Here is a 24855-nt window from a genome sequence, read left to right on the forward strand (position 1 = left end):
TAGAGAAAGACTGGTCAAGTACATAATCTTTTCTTCAAAACTCAGTCTCCTTTCCACTCCTCACCCATTTTAGTACCATTTTTGTCCAGGTATGCTTATTAACTTAATTATTTCAAACAAAATTATTTTCAAACATGTCAAAGTCTGCTACGAAAATAGTAGTGAAACATACAAGTTCTAAATTTCAAGAGGAACTACCAGAACAACAATTACATCAGTTTTCAATTAGATATTCATACATTCATAGCCAGATCACCTAGAGGCTTGACTGACAGCACGCTATTAACTGAGGTGTCAGCCAACATTGAATAGTCTCCTGTTCTGCTTTAGAGACGTGTTTATAAGTTGAACTCATTATTTTATAATCTTTTCTTCTTTCACTGGAATTTTGAATCTGTTTTCTTCTCACTGTAAAATATACCTCCACAGATATTTTGCTTCCCCTGACAAATCATGTTTTACTTCACTAATTTTTTTATACTTCATTTACAGTAGTAATTTCTTTATAAAACATTGGTAACAGTCCAGCGTTACTTTAGGACACCCACTGTAGCTGACAGTTTTCTGTGTTTGGGTCAGGCAGCACAATTACAGCACATAAGAGTACCAGAAACACAACTCTTACCCTGATATTGATTATATTTTTCACCTGATCCAGAAAAAGAAAAATTACTAGCTAACCAAGGTACATCAAAGAACAGCAATGACAAATAACTGATTTTAGACTTCTTTGGTCAATTGATACAAAATTTGCCTTGATTCTAATTTATCCCTACCACTGCTAGCAAGAAACCTCCCAGTTAATTTCCTTTTTCCCACTATCTATCCTCTCGATCTCTCATCTTTCACTTTTAATAGTCTCGTAACATTCAAATCATCTACTTATGTAATATGTTGTTTATGCCAGCCATAATCTTTGCCACAATAGGTTGGAAGCAATAAGGAAATTGAATACAGCAGAAGTAAGATAAACACAGAACTCAAACTATTCATCTAATTACTTGTTACATTGGAAAAACAAGCACCCACAAAACACGTCTCTGGTCATTCACCTGACCAACTTTATGACTAGTAATTCCCAGTAATCAACAACCCAGGCTATTGGAGAAATCAAGCACTAGTTTTGGTATTGTTTGGTTTTACTCCAAGAGGAGACTCAGGACTGTCTGTTGTTCACTAATCTCCCAGAGCCAAGGGTTCTGAGGACAATTTGATTCATGCAATCCTAACTCATCAGTATTCCATACATTTTCATAACATAACAAAACCAGTTCAAACCAGCTCTTGGCAGATCTCCCTCTCCCATGTAAGCATATAAATTATAATAACAAATTAAACTGCTACCTTAAAGCTAATAAGTGTTCAGTTGATAGTCTGTTCTCCAAACAGGAATCTGCAGGTCCTCTTTGAGCTACTGGCCATCAAACACCTGAATTATGTCCTAAGGCTCAGCCATGTCAGCCTGCTTTGGTTAGTGCCTGTTTCAGGCTTTCTGAAGGAAAATGCACAGCTCATCAACTCTATCCCTGTTCTGTATTTGAAAAAATACATTCCCTATTTCTTCAAGGGTTGTCTGCATGCAAAGATGTACAGTGGCAACCTCCTGCAACTACAAGGCCAGTCCCTGTAAAACCATCGCTGTTTGCAGCTGTTTCTTACTCTAAATTACAGTGTAATTTCCACAAAGTGCCAGGATTTCCTGGCACCTAAATCAGTCCCAACTTCTGCCTTATCAATTCGCATATCTGCAAGGTGCCAGTGATTGCCAAGAGATTCCAACAGAGCATATACTCTTTAGGTATGCCTCTTCAAACAATCCTCAATTTAAAAGTACTAAATGTGATTATGAGATGAGTGATTCTGCTGACTTGTCCAGTAACCTCTGTTACTCTGATGCTGGTTTTCCAACAGCTGGATAGCTACATTTCTGGACTGATATTTCACTGTAAATTTTTTGGACTTTTGCCCACTTACTTGTGGACCACATCAGGTATATCAATCCTGATTCTTCTAGACATAGTACATGCACAATCTCCTGTTCAAAAGTTTTATCTTTTGGTACAGTCATCACTGGGAAGCAAGGATAATAAGGTTAAGACAGGACATACTTTTTCCATCTAAAGTAAATCAACTTAATGCTTACCGTGCTCCCACTTTGCCTCTAACAGTAAGGATTTTTTCACTTGCTTTGACCTCTATTTTTGGCAAATGCAATACACTTAACAGCTTCTTCAGTGTCATTATGAGAAAGTTTCCTAAACTTGAAATCACACAGCTGACCCATCCCTTAGGTATTCCACTCCCTGTACATCCTTTAATACTAATTCTGTAACACCTTAGGAAGTACCACCTGACTGTGTTTAAACAAAATGTAATTTCATAGCCATAGCTCCTGTTTAAATGGTAGTAAAGATTGGAAATAACTGACTGTTGGCAGAGAAAACAGGAGATTTTCTAATTGTTCTGTTTCCACATCAGTGAACAAAAAAAATTCCAACCTCTTGTAAGACTCTGTCTTTAAAAACAGACAACAGTCTTCCTATGGATATGACCTGTGATACAGCTGGACTTTCTCAGCTCTATTCTGAAATCAAAGGTTGCTTTGGTTTCTTGGCCAGCCAATTCACAACCGCACAACTGCTGGTTTGACTCATCATTCCCCACATCACTGGATCTTTAATCTTCTGTGTTTTCACCTCCCTTTTAAATTTGACAATTAAAACACTTACACTTTTATTGTTTATATGGATAATGATATTTTCTTGGTACTATTTCATTCTCAGCCTCCTCTGATCTAGTATGATCCTCTCATTGGCACATTTTAGTGAAGAAATTTGCCTTTTGTATTCCTTCTTCGTGAAGGAGTATCATCAGCCTTGTCCCTCGTGCTCCAGTATGCAGTGCCTCTGTGAATGCCCAGCAATTCCTTCCTTTGTCCTGTGCTGTAGGCATCCACTTACTCCACCTACATCTGAGTATCATTTGTCCTGACAGGCCATGAAACTTGCTATAACTATGAAGAAGTATTAAGTTCACTAAAACCCCCCTCGTTTCTCATCATCTTCCTTTTTAGTTAGGACAATCAGAAGAGCTATTTTAGATTTTTTTAGAGATATTTGTTCATTGCCATCCACATTTCCAGAAATATCAAATCAGTTCACTTTCTACTCAAGGCCTGCCTACTTTTTGTTGTTGTTTATTTTTATTTTACTTCTCCATTCTATTCCTGATACCCATTTGTTCTTCCTTAGAAATCACTGCATCAGACATGAGTAATCAACAAACGTCAGACTGCTTCATTAGTTACTCAATTATAAATATTCATCATTAGGAATGAAATTACACAAAATAACAGGAGAGAATTACCCACAGCTGATGGTAGCCTTTTAGGATTTAGGCTGTGACTTGCCTGGATTCTGGAGCATTTTATTCTCTCAAGCCTTGCCCATGAAGGAAAACAAGCTCTTTATTCCCTTCCTGCATTACCAGCACCCAATAGCACAGAATCATGCTAACTCATGCCACTGAAAAATAAACATCTATTTTCATGACACATGTTCTAATTTGCAGTTTGAAACTGTGAAAATTACTCATTTTTCCAATTTCTGTGCTGGAAAAAAATTTGCTTTGAAAATATCAAATACATTATGAAAAATCAGTGGATGCCTTAGAGCCCATAAAGGCTATAGATACAGGGTTGCACTGGCATGAACCTGTATCACCAGTGAAACAGATAACTCCAACTTCCAAACTAACTTTAGTAGCATATTCCAATCAACTCCTATAAGGCATTCCCCTTTGCCCTGATTATTTTCAGTTAGTGTAGCTCCCTAATATTCCTTATCACCTAGCTGTACACACACCTATGTCACCATACCAGTGGTGGAGGGAACCAGCATCCAGGTTTAGAGAGGTCAAGAGTGTCTCTTTCAGCAAGTGTATTTTGGTAGGCTTCTTCCTCATTCCTTTTTAGCTCTCCTTCCTTCCCTCTTCTCATAAGTACAAAATAGCTCTGTGATTGACACTTTGGAGACAGAAAATACAAACACAAAGCATTATACTGAACTTCGCAGGTAATCAGAAAGACTTCAGACTAAGTACGGAGAAACCACATGATCCAGCCTGGGAATCAGTACAATTACTCTCTTTCTTTTGCAGGCCTACTGTAAACATGTTCTAAGTATGGCCTAAAATGCCCAGGTATGTGAGTATGATTAGGGAATAGCTTGTAGCCAATGCCCAGGCAATATCCACTGCAAACTGCTAGCTCACTGTAGTCAAATGCAATTCTTCGCTCTTAAGTACCAATCGCTAGGACACAAAGAACAATTTTGCAGCCTTTAGATGGTCATTTGACCTCTGCAGGACATAAAAGATGACTGGCTTAAACAATTCTAAACCAAAGCTTTGAAGACTTATGTTTGGAAGACGATCCTTCCACATGCGAAATGGTGACATTTTGCTTCTCCAGCAGTCTCTAGATAAAACAAAACAATTTCATAATTCTTGCAAACTGTTCTGAAACTTAAAAAAATTACATATACTAAAATGTATTAAACTCCACTTCTTGATTTTTAGTAAATATCATTGTTGTGACTGACACTAGAAACATGGTGCTCACAACTACACAAAATGTTTTTCTAAGTTATATTTCCATATACAGAAAGTTCATAAACATGGACTTCTATGTGTAATCTGCTGGAAATTAGAGATCACTGCTCACTAATTCACTTCCAGCTTCAAGCTTTAGCTAAATATTCAAGAAGCATATTTAGCATGTTTCTGCTATCCTGAATATTTATAAAAATCTTAATTTTAGAACATTTATGAAAATGTCAGTCTCTTTCAAAAGGGACTATCAACTATGAACTAATGTTACAATAGTAAAAAATGAAAAATTTCAATGTTGCTATGCATACTTTTATACAGTTATTTAGTCCTTACTGTATGCAACATACGACATAATACAGTCTGACTGACTACAGTGCCAAAGAGTATGATTCTTGAAGAGCTTATCTTCAGAAGTACCCAAATTCATTAATAGCTCTTATCACAATGCACTGAACAATTGCAACTACTCTCTTCAAACATGATTTGCATTTCAAAACATATGCGCCTTAAGGAGAGGCAGGCTTGAAAGAACTAGTTTCAGAAAAGGTAAATATTCTCTTTTTTTATCTGCAGACAAAAAAATTATGAGTTGTGCCAGTCTCCATGCCACTGAGATCCAGCCTGACACAGACTCTTGATGCAGGTGCACAGATCACAATACATTCAGCAGAAGTTTTCTGTTAGTTCTTTGCTGTTTCAGCAGACTCAGTAACATCAAATTATTTAAACTGGAAGCCAAAGTCTGTTTTATTGCTACACTAGGTACCACCTCTTTGGATATTCTCCCAGTCCCTACCTAGCTTAAATGCTTCAGCTGCACATTACAGAAATGCAAGATTATTTGTAACAAATGACGAACCATGCAGTTCAGTGATGTCTGTGATACAGCTGAATGCTCCATCCGAAAAGAAGCATTACTTACAGAACATATGCTAGCATTAGCACTTCTACCAAACTGTACATTTATGCTTGCTGTTGAGGCACAGAAACCAACTCCGTAAGTCACAGAGAGTTATAAAGCAGATATGTTTATTGCAGGGCGAAGGGAGATTGCTCCTCCTAACTTGCACACCGCAAGTCATGATGGACAAAGCTTATATTGCTCAGTTATATACATATGCATTAGATTTCCTGGAACTAATTATAATACTTGCATCTTAACTACCCATGCGTTTTAAGTCCCTTCTTCCACATATGGTCATGAGTTGGCCCACCAAGTAATCTTGTATTACTTGATCATGAGTTGGCCCATCAAGTCACAGTGTATTGCAAGGTGTGTTGGTCTCAACTGGTGTTCTGACTCTTATCTAAATGGAGATGCCCTTAGTTCCTTTGGTCTTGGTTTCGATTGGTGCCTGCTGCCAGTTGTTTGCGTCCCACCAGGATGTTCCCCATCAGGCTTGCGAAGATTATGTCCTTGAGTGCATTCTTGCCTGAGGCCCCTTACAACAGTGGCAGTCGTGAGACTGTTGTGTGTTTGTCCTGGGTGCTTCTGAGTGGAACCTCAGGCATCACGGGGTGGTTTCCAGATAGGAGTTCGGTAGTTCTGCAGCGTCCTTACAACTTTGTTAAGGCATTTCTTGTCCTGAAGCCCCTCTGACTCCCCCAAAGCAACAAGTTTCAGTCATCATGCAGGCTGTTCCTGTTATCTTACAGCCCAAGTCTACCTCATTATCCTGGCTAAATTTTGGCTCCGGGCCCCAATGATTGTTGAGCTACACTAGATTGCATTAGTAACGTTTAACAATTTATTCCCTGAATCACTGTATTCACCTTCATAGCTTTCATAAAGGCAAAATCTTTTCCTGAATTCTTTAAAAATGCATTGATTTTTTAATCCATTAATAAGATATCATCAAGATCAGCAAGCAGACAGGTACAAAATATTTTTAAAAGGTAAGGCATTTAAATTGGTCAAACAAATATCAAGATATCATAACCATTTTTTAAGGAGATCATTTAATGTTTTCCCATATTTCCCACTTCGGAAAATTAGCATCAGGTTAACTCTTTCTAGAGCATTTCCCCAACACTGCTCAATCATCCTTTAATTGCCTCTAAAAATATACTTTTTTTTCCACAGCATTCTCATGAAAATCATACACTTGGAGTAATTCAACCCATCCCTTTTACTTCCTAGAATGTCTCCTTTCTTGTATATCTGATATGTAGGCCCCAACCTGAAAAAATAAATCCATGTGCCTGACCAATTCATGTACGCCAAGGTAAATAATGCACAGGTAGCTTGCAGGATTAGGACTGAGTACTGAAAGGTTTCAGTGTCATGGAATGTCTTTCACTGAAACCTTTCATATCAAAGATACTCTTTCATTCCTAACCCCACAATGAGGAAATGAGTTCCATTCCAGTCACTTATTAATATCAACAGAACCACGAACTAGTTTAAGACTAGTAGAAGTAGAGTAGAAGACTAGTTTAAGTAGAAATGACAATAAGTAGGGCAGAAAAAGGTGGCAGGAATCTCCCATTAGGGATAAATTCACAAGCCTGTCTGCTAGGAAAATTACCTCTTTAATTTTAACCCAAATGTTTTTAATCCTATTCTTAAACAATAAAGAGGTGGGATCCCAGGATATTTAAATGAATAAAGATTCTTAACAATGACCATGAGAAAGCATTTAATTCAAAATACGCTGGTAGCTGTGCTGACTCTACACTGCCACATACTCCTGAGTTAGGCAAAACTGCTTAAACACCTTGATGGGCTGGCAAAAAGTTTCTCAGCAGTGAAAGATGTTTTATGCATGTTATTCCCTCCACAAAGCAGTTATTACAGTGTCTAAAGTAAGTTTTACTTTAAATAATTTTATAATACTTAATATTAGTAAGAATACTTCAAAGAAAAGTATAATTTTCAGTATGATTTTAAAACTGCAACATTACATTCTTAGTTTGAAATCCCAGTGCTGTATTGTGCCAGCAAACAACAGAAAAGCTTTGAAACAGAACTATTCTTTGTTCATGATAAGTATATTACAAACATTAAAAACAACTTTTTTTTCTATTTTAATAATTATGTTACTGATCACTGTTAAAAGTTGCCTACCAATTTTAAGAACTGTTATAGTCCTTGTAACTATTACTTTTGGAGAGATAAAGGAGTGTGTCTATTTATGACATACATGTATATATATGTGCATACCTGCATATACTCAGAGATCTATTCTATTCTATTCTATTCTTCTATTTTGCCCCCTTTTTAGTACTTCTACATAAAGGCCCCAAAAAGCATGTTATTGCAAAAGACATGGTCTAATGCTAAAGAAAGCCTTCCTTCTTAATCCTTAATGTATTTTCTAGTATCAAAAGCCCAAACAGGGAAATGCTGAAATTCCATGTGTTCTGTTCCTCTACTGAAAACAGAAGTGAGCCCTGCCCTGCTAACATCAGGTTTGCACACACGTATCTCAGCTTGCCTAAACTCACCCAGAAAGCTTTGTTTTAACCAATTTTTTTGTGTGTGTATTATAATACATCATTGGTTAAAACAAATAAAATTGAAGTCTTTATAGAACAGTGCGTAAGTTAAACCTTGAAACATTGTAGTAGCATTAAATTACAGGAAACATATTGGAAGTGGCCACATAATGCTTGTACTTTGTTATTTGCTTCACTTTTCTTTGGGGTTAGAACCATAGAATATAGACTCCTCTGGGAAAGGATTTGACATCTGTCTAAAAAAACATCATACACACAATTAGGAACAATTTGAAGAATTCCCCTATGAGAATATAATATAATAGTACTTCCCCCATACATTATAAATGGACCTTATTTTTAGAAAGGAAAGGAGTATGACAGTGTTTTGTACAATTAGCTTTAAGACTGTATTTGTGGGTTCATCACATACAGAATTTAACTTTTAAAATGTAGCAAGAAAGATTCTAATGACTGTAATACGAAAATTTATTTTCTGACTGACATTAGTTTCTGGAATACCCTACAAAAGACTGAAAATAAACCTGCTTGAGACTATTTGCTACCATCAGACTGCATGACCCACATCAAGCCATCTTTTCTTACTACATTATGGATTAATAAAATTCCGTGTGTTCGTGTACAACTGCCATGAAATGTCTCTAAAGAATAATGCTTTGCCATGAAAGGGAAGAATCAAAACTGAAAGACGTTAGTGATGTAGATGCTTAAAATAAACCTTCAAACGCTCAAAACACACAGACAATGCACAGAGGAGTTCTATACCGAGTGTTGTTAACATTAGTCTCAGAGACTTTCATCAGGGGCAGGTAGACATGGACATATTGTGTGATCACAGGCAATTGCCCTAACACTCAATTTGCCTGCCAGTCAAAATTCAGAATTTTCATAACTAAAGATACTATATTGAGTTAATTGTCCTAAACTCATACCAAAAATAACTCCTTGGGGAGAGAGAAAGGGAGGAGGAAGGGGAACAGGTAATGAACATGACGGAGACATTCCTGGACTTGATGCTGCTCATGGTTTAGCAGTAGAATTACCTGACTAACAAATGTACAATTAAAAGACCTGGTTTTCCTCCCTAATGTGGATGCCAGTGAGAAGACTCTTTATTTCTATTAGCATAACTGAAATGAAGGTAACCATATACCTCTAGTTTGGGAATGAAAAGCAAATATTCAGTTAGACCAAATTTCTTCCTCATCTTCCAGCTTTGTTCCTGTTTTTTAGGTATCACAAAGAACTAACAGCCATTAAAATCCAGCTTTGAACATTACAGTAAAACAATTACAGTTGTAGAAGTCAAGAGTGGACTGTAGTTTCCCTCCTATAAAGAGCTTATCTTGAAGATTTCTGTAGAGCAGCACTGTGTACTTTCACAAACACTAGATAAAATGCCAATTCTTCCTGCAGTTTTAGTTTCTAACATTTGCTAACATCAATGTACTTTACCTAACAGATGAAGGAGATTTTAAAAGTTGATTATGAGAGTCTAAACAGGAAAAGACTGCATCTCTAAACTTATTACAATATTGATGAAAGACTACTCGTGAAGCAATTCTATTAAATATTATGTATACCAATCTTTATGCTGTGTGGTCAGTTGTGTAAACCAGGAAGGAAAAAGAACACAAAGTATTAAAGTAAAAATAACCTGTCATGCATACCTTCCCTTCCCCTGAGTGATAATTCCCTATTCCCTGCACACACTTATTCTGATATACAATTATTTACTCCCAATCAGAGTGAGCAAAGACACAATCACTTAGACTGGCCTGAGGTCTGCAAGTCCTTCGTGGTTTCTTGAGCAGAGTTTGTTCTCCTGCAGGACAGCAACAGAATTAAAACCAAAGTTGAAATGAAAACAAGGGAAGGGAATGCTCATCATCTTCACAGTTGCTCAGCATTACACGATTTTACATTCTTGCACCTATGTTTAAAATTTCGCTGTGAAAAACTTTCAGCTAATAGTTCCATACCTGCCACTCTGGTCTGTAGTCCACGTAACAGATCTTCCCTCTGGTTTGGTTTTGTACCATATTCTTATTGCATGAGGAAAGTCTGCTGGAGTCTGAATTCGTGATTTCCTTATTTCCAAGCTCCAAGTGCCAGTAGTAAACAGAAGCTCTCCACAGCCAGGAGCCTGGCTACAGCGAGTGAAATAGTATAGCTGTTCCTTCCAGCGATCTGCAGGTAAAGCCACAAGTTCATGTACAATCTGATTCCTGAGATTTTCCAACTCCTTTGAAACATCAGTTATCTTGGCAGACCTTGTGAATTTTTCAATGCCTGACACAGCAGCAACGTCTACCTCCTCAACCTTTAGCACAGATAAATCACAGCAGTCCAATACCAGCAGAAAATCCTTGTTCCCGTGATTCTCTATGTCACAGCAGTCCTGTGAACTAGAAATCCCAGAATCCTGTTCCTTGTTGCTATGGTTACCATTTTTATCAGAAGTATCTTCTTCACCTTTACCACAGACAGCCGTTTTAGACGAACAGGCTCTCACATTTGTCACAGGAATATGGCAGGGTTCAGATGTCCTCATTTTACAGGTTTCATCAACCTGTGACTGGCAGCTCTCTTTGTCAAGGCAGCTGGTTTTCCTGTACCGGCTCCCACTCTCAAAGAATAAAACTATGATGCCTTCAATAACTTTACTTTTAAAATCCACATCCAAGTCCAATACATAGTGCTTTACAAGCATGTAGCTAGTGTTGGCCATTAAGGGCAAGTCATCCTTCATGGGGTCCAGCTGTGTCTCCATGTTCTGGTCTATTGGGCAAAAGTTTTACAAAGCGTTAGACACTTCTTACATATGGTATCTCCATAAAAAGCAAGGCTATTCAGCCTCCCAGTGCCAAAAATGATTTTGATTAATATTACAGTGTTGAAATCAATTGCAGTTCTTCCACTTCTCACATTCTATAAAGAAAAAAATATAAAATCAGATAATAATTTCACAATCATTTCTGAAATGCACTAAAGCTAGAAGTTATTTAAAGTCCAGTTGTCTTAATTAAAACTAGTACAGCCAAAGAGTGACTGTGTCTCCACAGAATGGCATCAAGCTAGCTGCTTCAGGATTTGCTGTCAAGAAGCACTGGTTTTATTTTTCAGAGAAGATCTCAAGTGAAAATATTTCTAGACAGCTTTTATAAACTGAAAGAAACAAACTTTACTATAGGCTTCCTGTTAACTCTCTTCACCCACAATAATCCTTTAGAAAAGATACACGGTTATGCAACGTCTAATTTAATTTCTTACTGCACTGCTTGTTTTTAAGGTTGCTGTATTTATTTCAAATGCATTACCTCAAAAAATAGAGGTCTTTTTCTACAGTGATTCTAAGTAACAAAGCTAAGATTAGAGCACCTCATCTGTCTTAAAGTTTTAAAGTTATAATTTCATATATACAATGCACCTCCACCAATTAATATACTTTTCACATTACAACTACTCTCATACCAGCACTTCTAATAAATTACAAGAAAATGAGCCAATTTACTATGAGTGCATTCCAAGTATTCCATTGAGATTGCTTAAGAAGATTTTTCAAATTTATAGCTAAATACTTATGGTATACGATTACATCGTAATAGCTGGAAACCCATTAACACTTGGGATAATAGCATCTTACAGAAAACAAAAGGGCTTCTCACTGGAAAATATGCAAATACCTATAAAAGCAAGAAAATATTAAAATGCATCAGCATTTGTTGCAATAACAGGCAGAAGCTCCTCACAGAAGTTTAACTGTCACGCATCCTCAGTTTTGCTATGACCATTGAGCTAAAGTTATGCACTTCTAGCTCACTGAAATCCTTTTTGCCTACTTTCTAGACTAGAAATGGAAATCAGAGGAAGAAGCAACTCTTCAAGGCCCGCCGTTCTCTCCCTGCCAGTTCCGTGACGCTTTCATGACAGGCAGCCGAGACTGTTTTTAAGCACATTAAGCGAACAGATACTCCCTTGTGACATTGTTTCAAAGTTTCACAGCCTCATCATAGACTTCAGAGTCCAAAGTCAGTTTCTGTGGAGTTCTCTAAGTCAGCACAAAGGAGAACCCAGACTCCCCCAAGACTTGCTATTTCTTTTGTAGGAATCCAGGGCATGCTGTCAAGCTAGTATCAGTAAGTGAAAGACTCAGGCCAAGAAATTATCTATACTGTTGCCTGAACTAGTTCACACAAAGCACACAAAAGATAGCAAATATTTCCCTGCCTTACGACTTTCTACTGGTCAGAAACAGCTCTTACAGGGATGTCTTCGAAGACAAGCTGAGGAAAATCTTTTACTTTTATCATCAATCCTCCTGCACTTTCGCAAACATACCAGGGCACCAATGTCACTTCAGAAGTCCTTCTTTCACTAAAATACCCCAATCAATTCAGGATAATTTGAAGATTTCCTGCAAGAGACACTCATTGTGTCTTTCAAACTCCTTCCAGTAGAGTTCTCCATTCTCTGAGAGCTTTCATAAACTTTCTCCATATTTAATCATCATCTTATTCATCATTACAGTTTACTATTTCGAGTGTTACAAACTTCACATATTTGCAAGAAAACACTTTGCATCTTGCACTGCCTTAACTGATGTGTACATCTGTGTACTTTCAGAATTCAACCTTGTACCAGAATCCAAAAACAGATTCATGAGCTCCTGCAGAATCCCAGTGATTTCAGTGTGGCTTTCCAAAAACTGATTATCATACAGATATATATCCAATGCTCATCTGTGTTTTGCCAGTTTGACTTTAAAAAAAAAAAAAAAACCAAGAGGAAGATGAAGAATTAAGTTCCCTGAAATGCATATTGGGCCCTAATATCATAGCGATTGCTTTCTACTCTAAATCAAGGAAGTCCAGAACTAGTACATAAGTGGAACTGAAGCATTTAGGAAGACCCATAAGAAAAGCTGAGGGAAGATTCAGAAACCTCAGCCTGGTGAACGAGCAATGTCTACAAATAGTAGGTGGCCATTACAATCATGTCCTTGTTTAGCCACCAAAAGATCTGAATGCTGTGACACAAGCAATGCATCTACAATGTCTGTGTGTAATGCTCTGGACTGAACTGGCTGTTACCTGGCTTTGTTTCTGACTACCAAACCCTTATAACTTCTCACAGGTTAGCTAAGCATTGGCGGAGAGAAAAGAAATAAAGTGACTTGATGGGAAAAAACACAACACTGAACTGGCATTCAAGAATCCCTGTTTTGCACAAATACTTAGATTTTCTAATTTGAATATCAGGTATAATACAATACTGATACATTTTTATATAATATGAGTATGATACAATAAATATTCATGCTGTACTAATAAAAAGTGTTTATATCCCTGTTTTTCTGCTTTCCTTTTGGAAGATGTGACCAATTTCTTACCTCACAAGTATTACATTAATTACAGTAGCTTACATTAAATTCTCAGCTACCATGGGTAAGAAGCACCTCTGAACACCTTAAAATAAATAGTAAAGCTGCAGTTCAATACCTACAGAACCACACTTTGTATTTAGAAGACTGTCAGATTTATTTAACATTAATTAACAGGGCAGATTAAAAGTGACACATAGTGCCGTACAAGTGAGTCCAAAATAAAAAAAAAAAAACACAACACATTTAATTGAAGCATTATTAAAAATTTACAAATATAAATCCTCTTCAAAACTATTAATACCAAAACATTAAAACAATGAGATTCACGAGAGAATTCAAAACAAAGGCCAATGAGGCTAAAAAACATGTAGAGCGGACATTCATTTTCTCCACTTGAAATTTTCAGATCAACACTTCTGTTTAGTGGAGATAACACATCTGATCATGTTTACAAACACAGCAACAGACAAGAGGAACACACTTGTAGACAAGTAACAACTATTACTGCATACACTCTAACACTGAATTTTAATTCAAATGTAACACTGTTTGTTTAATACTATCTCAAATCACCTCAACTTTAAGACATCTCAGTGGTCAAAAATTGCAGGTACCCTATCTCCAAGCACTAGTAAGTGAACTTAAATGCCTGTTTTCAGGTGTCTTGGTTTCTGAACCTCTGATGAATTTTTTTATTGAATATTTTTAAGAAGTCTACAGAACATTAGAACTGTGAACAAAGAAGCTGATAATGCTATTCTATCCTGATGGTGCTGGGGACACACTCATTTGAATATCTTTGTATTTTTGTACTATATTTTGATAATTTCATATTTCCATTGAATTAGCAAAAAGCTCTGTTTTCTGTGCAAAGCATGCTTCTGTTGCAAATGATAACTTTACTTCACCACTAAAGCCTCACACTGGAAGTTGCATCCTGTGAAATGAGGTGGTGTCTCAAGTAATTTTAGATAGTCCTATTTAGAGCTCCCTGAAGCAGGAAAGAAACTGAATTTAACACACCACAGTTTTAAGACAGGTTAATCATGCATGCTTTTAATTTAAATGTTAATTTTGTAATAATTTCACTGGTTTTAGCTTTTTCGAAGTAGGAATTGCATGATGAAGGTACAGCAAACTCCACTAATCATCTGTGGAGTTTCTAAATATAACGACTTCAGATGGTATAATCTGCAACAATAGATGGAAAATCATATTTAAAAGAACACTGAAGAAGTCCAATTAAATATATGTCTATGAACTTATTTGTCCATCTTAGGATATACATCCTCAGTGTGAAATTATGTCTATATGATGTTAACTGAAGTTCTCGTACTTCATAATGCACCTGCTTCCAGCTAAACCAAACATATTTGCTAACAGCTTCACCGCTAGTTTTTCAATATCCAACTGCAAACATACATACCCTGAATTCAGAGGAGGAAAAAACCAAACAAAAAGCATGATTTTTTAAAAAATGTAATTTCTATACTATCTGGTCTATGCCTGGAGCCTCCAAAGAGTTACAGCTCACTAAATAACGTGCCAAATATCCACTGTTAACATAAATTAAAACAAAATTACTTCCTTTCTCTGTTCTCTAGTTCATCACGGTCATGCACAATAGCATGTTTGTTTTAGGCAGTTTCGTAGCACTGCATAGTTGTACAGATTAAGAAATATCAGAAACATACTATCAAACAAAAGAAAAAAAACTATTTCCAAAAATTCAATTTTAGAGGTTAGCTTAAAACTATTTTTTGGTCATCTGTGTAATTTCAATGCAAGTAACTTAGATATATCTATTTCTAGAATATAAATAAATGGTCAAAAGTAAATGTTAAAAAGCAGTAAAAGGTCCTGGAAGTCCAACCTTGAAACTCTAAATAACCACCAGAGATGGTGCACATGCTGTTAATTGTTAATTCTGCTGTAAAAAGATTGTCCACTAACATTTTTGCACTAGACAGTTCTTAACTTTGTGAGGAACTCATCCACAAAAATTTTGCTAACACACAATTCAGCATCTTTCTGCCAGCAGCAATAGTCCATGCACAGCATATACAAAAACATCACATTTAAGACAAATTGTAAATAAGCTGCTGTTAGTGTATTGCTTTGATCATTTATTACATAAGCTCTCTCCTTGATTTTGTATCTCCACTATATACTACCATCCTCTGGAGGCAGGAACTCTATATTATTTATTGCCATGACTTCCTTATCACTGTGATAAGGAAAAACTCACATAGAAATCCAAAAACTCACTAGGAGTATGTGGGTGGAACTGCAGAGACAAAGCCCCTTGCTGAGAAGTATATAATAATTCATTAGCAAGGCTTGTTAACAGAACCTGACATTTTCTTCTACCTCCTGAAAAGCAGAAGCCGAACTCCCTGCAACAATACAAAATAGTATAAAAATAGCAAAATAAGACAAGATGGATAAAAACATTTATTAAGACTGGATCCAATTTGTAATTTAAAAGAAAAAAGTCCAACAAAAAATCTTTCATTGCCATTCCACCTAGCACTACAGCCCTGTAAAGAAACAGCCACATATAATACTCGCTTTATAACAGTAATGAGTTATTTCCTATATCCCCGTTAGCTTTATCAGTTGCTGACACTTCTAAACATTAAAACTTCAATAAAATGTATCTGATTAGAAATTTCTGAAAGTCAAAAATCGAGTATTTTTGAGGAATGGTTTGATCATTTTATTAGAAGCTATCACAATGCATTTGGAAAGGAGTACCTGGTTAACACACACTTACTACCACAGCATTCTCAGCCCTATGGGCAACCAATAAGACATTAAACAATGTTCTTTAGTCTTTATTTTTCTTAAAAAAAAAAAAAAAAGGTATGAGAGACTGACCTCTGTGGAAACTTTTAGCTGTACAAAATAATGCTAGGTATTAGTAGAACTCTCCTGCTACATCACTCTCCAGGGTCCCACAGTATTGATAAGGCATGGGACTCTCAGCTCTTGTCCCACTCCTGTTCATATTTGCCCGAATTAACTGTGCACTCTTGTCTAGTGTACTTCATTTAAAATATTTAGAAAGTTCATAACCTGACTCTAAATACTTGAACTGCTCAAAATACACACCCAATACTCAGTAAAAGCAACAATTTTCAAATACACGGAGGGAGCTATTTAAAATGTGCCCTGTATGTGTGAACTAGAATTTTGGCACGTTACCACTCATTCACAACAAAATGTATTTTCATTTTCCAACTGTGTCATTTCTGATTACATTTGGCCTTTCTTATCCATGTCATCCAAACTCTAGATTTATTTAAAATATTCTCAAAATATATTTGTTTGTTTGTTTGCTCTATTTTTTGTGCCTCCACTATTGCATACATACCTCCTATACCTGACAGATTAATTATATTGTCTGGAAGAGTCCGCAGTGGAATAATCTAGCTCTTTCCCTTGAGATGAGACAGGAGTATGCGAAACACTCCTCTATTTTTTTTAAATACCTCTGCAGAAGGGAATTGTTCTATTTCACTAGTTAGTATGATCCATTTTTTCATAATATTTAGTTAAATATTCTTTACTGTAAATATTTTTTTTCACCTCTAAGGTTCACTAAGTCCATGTTTCCAAAAGTTTTTAATAACGATGACCTAGTTATACTGTGGAAGCACTCATTTTGTCACAGAAGTTGGGAATAAACCTCGCAACACCAATGTAGTGTTAAAATGCAGGCATTCTTTATTTATGGTGATGGATGCACAGAGGAATGCTCCTCCTAACGTGCATCCCGTCAGATCTAATTGTGCCAGTTAAGTGCATGCTCCGTATACATATTCGTTAGTTTTCCGATAAAAGATATACATGTTCATCATATGCAATGTCATTTGCGCATGCCTGTTGGTGTTCCGGGTGGTCGTCGGGGTCTCTGGATGAAGGATATACTCTTCCTCACTGTGTCCACTAGTTAACCCTTGCTTTCGCGCAAACTCAGTTCTGAGATTACATATGTACTGTCCTTGAGGGATGGTCTGTTCTGGTTTAGTGTTTGCTCTGCAGGTCCTTATCTTTATGGTTCTGTACATCTGCTTTTCTTAAGGTCAAATGCCATTGTAACTTTGGTTAGGTGCTTCTTATCTTGAGGCCTTTCTGACTCCCCCAAAGCAACAAGGTTTAGTCATCATGCTGGCTGTTCCTGTTAAGGCTACCTCATTATCCTGGCTAAGTTTTGGCTCCGGGCCCCAGCATCAGTTGAGCTACACTAGATTACATTAGTAACACCCAACCATTTATTCCCTGAATCATTGCTACCTAAAAAATGAGGCTTTAATCCTTAATCCTTAAAACAGAGGTTTGGACCCTAAAAGCGAGGGTTTGGGATCTAAAAATTAGGCTTTGAGCCTTAAAAGAGGGGTTCTGACAGAAACACATTGTCTATTGTTTCATTCACATTAATGACTAACTAATGACTAAAATACAGATCAAAGAATACACTAATCTGTATATTCCATGTCTCCAGACTTGATGTCCAGTTGGATGGGGCTATCCAAGGAGTATAGTGACACCCACGGCTGGTTAATTTCATCACCCTAGTTACATTTCCCGCCTTTGAAATTTTTGAGATTTTTTTTCTCAATACTTTCAGTACAAACTAGTACTCAATATCCTACCTCTAGTTACCCTATAATATTAATGCCTGTTAACCTCTACGTGACAGGGATTTCCCTATCAAAATTCTCTGGACCATATTTTCCATTTGCCAGTGCAAGAGTGACCTTTTGATTCATCACCATCTCTTCTACTAGAACCTTCTTTAGACAAGAATAGACAAGGAGGATTATCAGAACCATGACCAGCAAGAGCAACACCATGCTTATTATAGATCTTACCCAAGAGCTGAGATTCCATCCCAGTCCAATATATACCTTATCAATCTAGTTTTCCTGCATACCTTGTTGAATTCTGTGAGCGTCTTTTTGTACTTGTCCGAACAGACTCAAATCATGTTCAACATCCTGACTAACATTCAGGATATGTATGCAGCAATGATCTATTTTATCCTTCAGATATCCACAGACTCCATGCTCTTTTAGCAAGAGCATATCTAAAGTCCATCCTAACCTGCAATGTCATTTTATAAAAATAATCACCCTTTTTTTGATCCTCTGCTCTTATCTCCTCTTTTCCTATCAAGAAGTTTCCGCACCAAAACAAACACCCATTTACAGAAAAACTTATACATATTTTAAAGTCAATTTAGCCGTCTCTGGGTCTCTATTGACAATTTTCCATGATGGTGATTTCTTCACTGAGTGCCGTGTATCCATGGTTCCACTCCTTATACTTTGATTGCAGTGTAGGTTAACAGTACCTGGAAGGGTCCTTTCCACTTCTCCTGCAGTGGTTCAGAGTTCCAGGTCTTTATGTACACGAGATCACCTGGCTGATACTGATATATAGGTATATCCAAGGCAAAAGATCTAGTCAACACAATATATCTCTGGAAAGCTCCAAGAGTTTTTCCTAAAGAAACCAAATACACTTTTAAATCTGTTTCCCCTGCTACCTTCATATCCCCTGTGATGAGAGGAATTTGGTAAGGTTTGCCATACAAAATTTCATATGGGCTTACACCATCTTCGGATCGGTTGAATTCTAATTCTCAGGAGAGCTAATGGTGAGGCCTGCGGCCATTTTAAAGATACTTCTGGACAGATCTTACTTATTTGCCCCTTTAGTGTTTGATTCATCCTCTCAATTTTCCCACTTGACTGTGGTCTCCAGGGGGTATGTAGGTCCCATTTTATACCCAAAATTTTACTAACTTGTTGAATTACATCTGCCACAAAATGTGGTCCTCTATCAGAGGACATTCCCATTGGCACCCCAAATCTTGGTATTATTTCCTTCAGCAATATTTTAACTACTTCTCTAGCTTTGTTGGTGTGGCAAGGGAAAGCTTCTGGCCATCCAGAAAATGTATCAATCAACACTAAAAAGTATCTATACCCATTTTGTCTGGGTAACTCAGAATAATCAATTTGCCAGTAATCTCCAGGACAGTTTCCTTGTTTCGTTAATCCTAAAGGTGGTTTCTTTTTTTGGTTCAGGGGGTTATTTTTAAGACAGATTGGACACTTAGCTACTATGGATTTAACTATTCCTGTCATCCCTACACACACTACTGAGGTTTTTAAACTCAAAACCATTGCATCTACACCCCAATGTGTTTGCTCATGTTTTTCTAATTTGTATGCTCCATGCCTCCAGACTTGATGTCCAGTTGGATAGGGCTATCCAAGGAGTATGGTGATATCCGTGGTTGGTTAATTTCATCACCCTGGTTACAATTTGCTTCTCACCCTGGCTAAGCCCCACCCCCACGCAGAGGTCACTCTTCCATCTTTCCAATCACTCAAGACACCAATTCAGAATAGGCAGATTTTAAAAATCAAGTTTAAACTGTGCTCTGCAACAAAACAGTTCATTTTGCCTGTAATAAATTAAGACCATTTACATAGCCTGATCATTCAACAGATCCACAGGGGCAGCAGAGCCCCAGCAAGAAAGACAATAAATAATTGTAGTGCTAAAGCTACAAGTGGTGTTCCTTTGTAACCTCAGGCTTTAAATCTCAGTGTTTGCTCTATTAAACATGAGCTACTATCACTATAACCACAAAACAATTCTCTGAACTTTTCCCCATTTTTTATTTGCACACTGAATTTCTTCTTCCGTAATACTTTGTACTTACTGCTATTGCATTTCAAGGTAATGATTTCAAGTTATTTTTAAAAAACACATATCCTGAACTCCAAAGTGCTTGGAAACTCTCCAGATTGACCCCATCCAATCCCTCAGCTAATGCAACCACAAAACATGTGAGGCTATGTATTCACAAAAAAACGAAGCCAATCTTAGCCTGAGATGCCACAACAGGAAATATATGTCTTTCTTCCTCAAATTTCTGCACAGCATCCCTTCCTATAAAGCTGCACAAGTGCAGAGGGCAGCTCAAGGGAAGAGGCGAGAACACACAGCTCGTGACAGAGTATGATCACCCTTCAGGAGGCAGTCCAGACTGGGGTAGAGTTAAACCAGCATAAGGCCATATCCAAATTTAACAAAACTTGAGCAAAATCCAGGACAGACTCAATCAGATTTAAGTATGCTGAGAGAAATTTAAAATGTTCTCAGATTTAAAAATTATATCACTGGTGAACGCTGAAGATGGTCTTGAGAGTTTTGTTTGGAGGGTCTTTAAATTACAAACAAATAAAAGAAAATTAAAAATTAAATTGAAAAAAGTTAATATAGGACTTAAAAGACCTTCCAAATGCAAAGCAAAACTTCCATCGTTGCTTCCCTAATGGCTCAGCTGTTTAGTAAGAGAAAGCAATCAGATTATTTTAACAATTTTAACTTTTTACAAGCCTCTACTGCATTTTTTTTTTTTCCACTAAATATTCATAAGCTGATTGTCTAACAATGCACTTAGCTTAACTTAACCGACTGGAAAGAAACTAACTTTATAGTAAGGCTATTGAAAAACTGCCATTTCATTGACAGGACAAGCCTAGCAGAGAGCCGCTAACATGGCCAGAGGACTGAAGCAGACAAATGTAGGAGGAGAGGCTGACGGCACTGGGTCTCGTCAGCCTTGGGATGAGGTGGCTAGGGAAGATTACCTGCTATGTCCCGGTACCTAAAGGGTATGTACAGAAGATGCAGCCAGACTTTTTTTAGAGAGGCACAGAGAAAAGACAAGCAAAAAGATATTAAGCTGTCTTGCAAATACAGCTACATTCCATATTATACTGCATCAAATAGAGCTAACTTTTTTTAAAATACAAAAAATGGTCATCTTTATATTCCACAGAGCTGTACTCGTTGTTGAACTGAAACACTAAATGAAAAGGTAAGGAGCAAATAAAGAATAAGAACAGAAATACATCATTTTAAGAAGGAGTATACCAAAATGTACTCCCAGGAAACAGTGTTCTTTACATTTTCAATAGAAGTCTAGAATGTAGCTGAAATAACAAATAAAATATTACTCTTCTGCTCCAAGGTCAAGTTAACCAGACATCTGCAAGATATGTTTAGAAGTAGTCAGACTACATCACTGTTTCTGAAGTTGCTGGTTTATTTTCCACATAGAATTTAGCTTTAGTATGTATTTCATTGCTGTAGTATTAGGGTGATCTTCTGCACAGTATTCAGGGTGGCTACTTAAAAATGTTAACTGTCTGTAACAATGAAGATGCCTAAACAGTATGATTTATATTCCTGAGCAATAGTGTTTGCATTGTTTTTTGAAAGAAAATTCCTTAAGAATCTTTTTAAAGGCATCTTAAGACTTCTGCAAACTATATGACAGATTTTCAGAAGGTATACAGATATGCAGAGATCATATCCAGTGCTTTTAACGGAGGTTGGACCACTAAATGTTTTCTTAGGGAGGGAGGGATGGGAAAAGTGGAGAGATGAACATAAGCCCAAATGCATAATGAAGTCTAATAATTTACTCCCTCCAATGACTCTAAAAAACTCTAAAACAGAACTACAAAGCTAACACTAGTACAGAAAATACTGAGGGAAAAATGGTCCTTAAAAAATTGTTACTTCAGTAATAAATTACCATGAGTCCAAGGACAAAAAACTCTTCAACTGACACTAACGTATCTTCAAAAAAAATTCATTCCATACATAAATTTTAAAGATGGAAACAGAGAAGCATTGTGCTTGTTTCAGAGAGAGAATACAAAATAAAACCTGTGATGTGAACAGGGAAGAACTTTACCAAAAGTTAACAACAACGTTTAAAAACTTTTCAGATCATTAAATGTTTGTATTTGAATCCTGGAACTTCACTTCACTATGGGAACTCTTGTATTTATTTTTTTTCTACTATAACACATTATGGTAAAGAAAGAAATGATGATGTGAGTTAGATTTCTTTCTACTTTTCTTTAAGGCAGCTTAAACAACAATGCTCATCTTAAGTTGCAAAACTTCACAATATTCACTGAAGTAAACCAAAAGGGGTTTCAGCTAAGATTAGTTAAGCTTTCTGGCACATACATAAAATATTCATACAAAACATTTGTTAAAAATTATACATAGCGCCACATTCAAGGTATGCTTTTATAATTTTCTTTGCAGATATTAATTTACCCTAACTGAAAAGGTTTTCCATAATTCTATTCCAGAGGGCTTAGTGTGCCCTCTTGTGTGTGGGTAATGTTACACCACCACACATTAAACTGGTTGGGTACATATGTGATATGTATATATTGTTTAATATATTATTATGTATTAATTATAAAAATAATTAATATGTGCAATATATAACTATGGATAAAGTTCTCTCTTTAAAATTGTAAGTGATTATAAAATACAAACAACACACGCTGCCTTTAAACTAATCTTACAACTTCAGGCTCACATCAGACTAAAATTTACAGAAGTATGATCAGTGCTAAAACAATGCAGTTTCCAGACTTTTTAAAAAAGCAAATATTAATAGAGCTGCAAAAGTTGTGCTTTTTAATCCTATTTTATTTAAACCTGCTTTATTAACAAAAAATTTAATGGAAAATGATGCATTTTTGGAAAGCACACAGCATCTACAATACAGAAAAACTGTATAAGGCTATCCAGAATATAGAACAATCTAGCAGAAATATTTTAAGATATATACATGATATTCACCTGATTAAGAGATAGATAGATGATTTAAATGTTTCATTTAGGCCCAAAGCCATGTTACATAAGAATTAACTTGACATGATATGTACAAATGCATTGTCTTCAAAAGGTCTTCTGATTTCATGACATTAAAATACATGGACAAATAGTTGCATTCTAGACAAGATGAACATCATCTCTTCCTTCAGGCTATGCTTGGCTTATCAAATATTGGATCTCAACCACCCTGGGAGAACGCCTCGGTTTTATCCAAGACAGGAATGAACTGTTTATTTGGTCACATAAACAGACAGCCTTTTTAGTATCAAGAAAAAAATGTAGAAGATCAAGGCATTTACTGACTATGCACCCAGCCTCTGTAGGAATGAAACAGATTATGTAGCAATCGCATTAAAGCAAACCAGAAATCAAACCAAGTGGAAAGAAAAAAAGACAAGCAAAAATTGATAAAGGAAGGATGCACTTAAACAAGAGGAGGATAAAAATTACTGCAGAATGTAATATCAGAGCTAAAAGATTTTTTTTCTTAAATTTCTTAAAAGGACCATTGTGAAAACCCACAACTAAACAGGACCAAAAGATATATATGTAAGTATATTGTTGTATTATTTAAATGCTAGGCATCTGTATCTTTGCTTTCAATCAGCACTGTTATTTCAACAATATTGTAAAAACATGCTGATACTTTGTTTGAAGTTTAACATCTACACATAGACTGTCCCTCATTGGTCCACCATGACTAAATCGGAGAGATAAGACAGAAAGTACGTGTGCACTCACAAAAGGAAAAAGTTGCAATGACAGGTACAAGAGACAGGTGAGGAAAAAAAAAGGAAAAGGTAGCTGCAATATTCAAACATGCTTGTAAACCCCATGCTCTCCTCTTGTTTGAACTGTGACGTCTCCTCATAAATATGTCATTTGGGGAGTTTAACAGAACAGGCTGTAAATAATGATTCTATTTACCATTTGATTCCAACTGAATTTGTTTAAATGAAGCTTCGATCTTTTCTTCAATCAAGTCGTCCCAAAAATGTACAAAAATAATAACATAATTATTCCACCAACATATTTTCTACTGAGAGTACTACAATACACCTTATAAAAATCCTAAGCAACATCAACAGGAGCTGCAGCATTATGCAAATTTGCAAGTTAAGCCTAAGTGTGCAAAAGCAGGATGCTTCCCTACTTTTGACTAATTGAATACAGATTCAGACAAAGTGTAACAAACTTGACTCCCAGACAGTGCATGATCATGGAACTAGTTCGGACTAGCATTTGACATTCAACATTTTCCTCACTTCCACAGGAAGGAGGAGTCGGAGTTAGACATATACAAAGAGAAACTGGGCTTTTGTTTTAAACAAAAAGAACTGCCTATGCTAAATACACAGAAATGAAAACCCTTGTCTATATAGTCATACCTTATGTATTTTTTTAACATGATGTAATGTATCTTGTGTTGTTACTAAAGTGGTTTAAATACCTCTGAAGTGCTTTCCAGTCAATCAAAGGGCATTGGTACGCATTCTGCACACAAGTGTCAAAGCATGCAGGTATCATTTGGTTTATCTTGTGGTCCAGCTGTCTAGTACACACTTGTAAACGAACTTCATTCTCATTTCCTTTCATTCTTCCTTAACAGGTTAAGAGAATAAATTTTAATCATGTTGGTCACGTAATACAAGAAACATACT

The 24855-nt window shown here is 36.4% G+C and overlaps 1 protein-coding gene across 19 annotated transcripts in view; it reads right to left on the reverse strand.

Annotated features, from left to right (window-relative positions):
- AOPEP (aminopeptidase O (putative)) overlaps nt 1-24855 on the reverse strand; it is a 199535-nt gene that overhangs the window by 169092 nt on the left and 5588 nt on the right. For 12 of the 19 annotated variants that reach the window (XR_012658117.1, XR_012658119.1, XR_012658118.1 and 9 more), the window contains exon 2: nt 10053-11001. The exons of 2 other annotated variants lie outside the window; for them this stretch is intronic. Coding sequence is in view for 12 of the 17 variants with exons in the window: in XM_075079810.1 (XP_074935911.1) it covers nt 10053-10843 (791 nt within the window). In the remaining 5 variants the exon portion in view is untranslated. Of the gene's footprint in view, nt 1-3863; nt 4025-5776; nt 5825-10052; nt 11002-24855 lie in introns of those variants that run through there. 5 more of the 19 variants (XM_075079804.1, XM_075079814.1, XM_075079813.1 and 2 more) reach the window with 5 other exon arrangements.

This window comes from Phalacrocorax aristotelis, chromosome Z (assembly GCF_949628215.1).
Source record: "Phalacrocorax aristotelis chromosome Z, bGulAri2.1, whole genome shotgun sequence".
Taxonomy (NCBI): domain Eukaryota; kingdom Metazoa; phylum Chordata; class Aves; order Suliformes; family Phalacrocoracidae; genus Phalacrocorax; species Phalacrocorax aristotelis.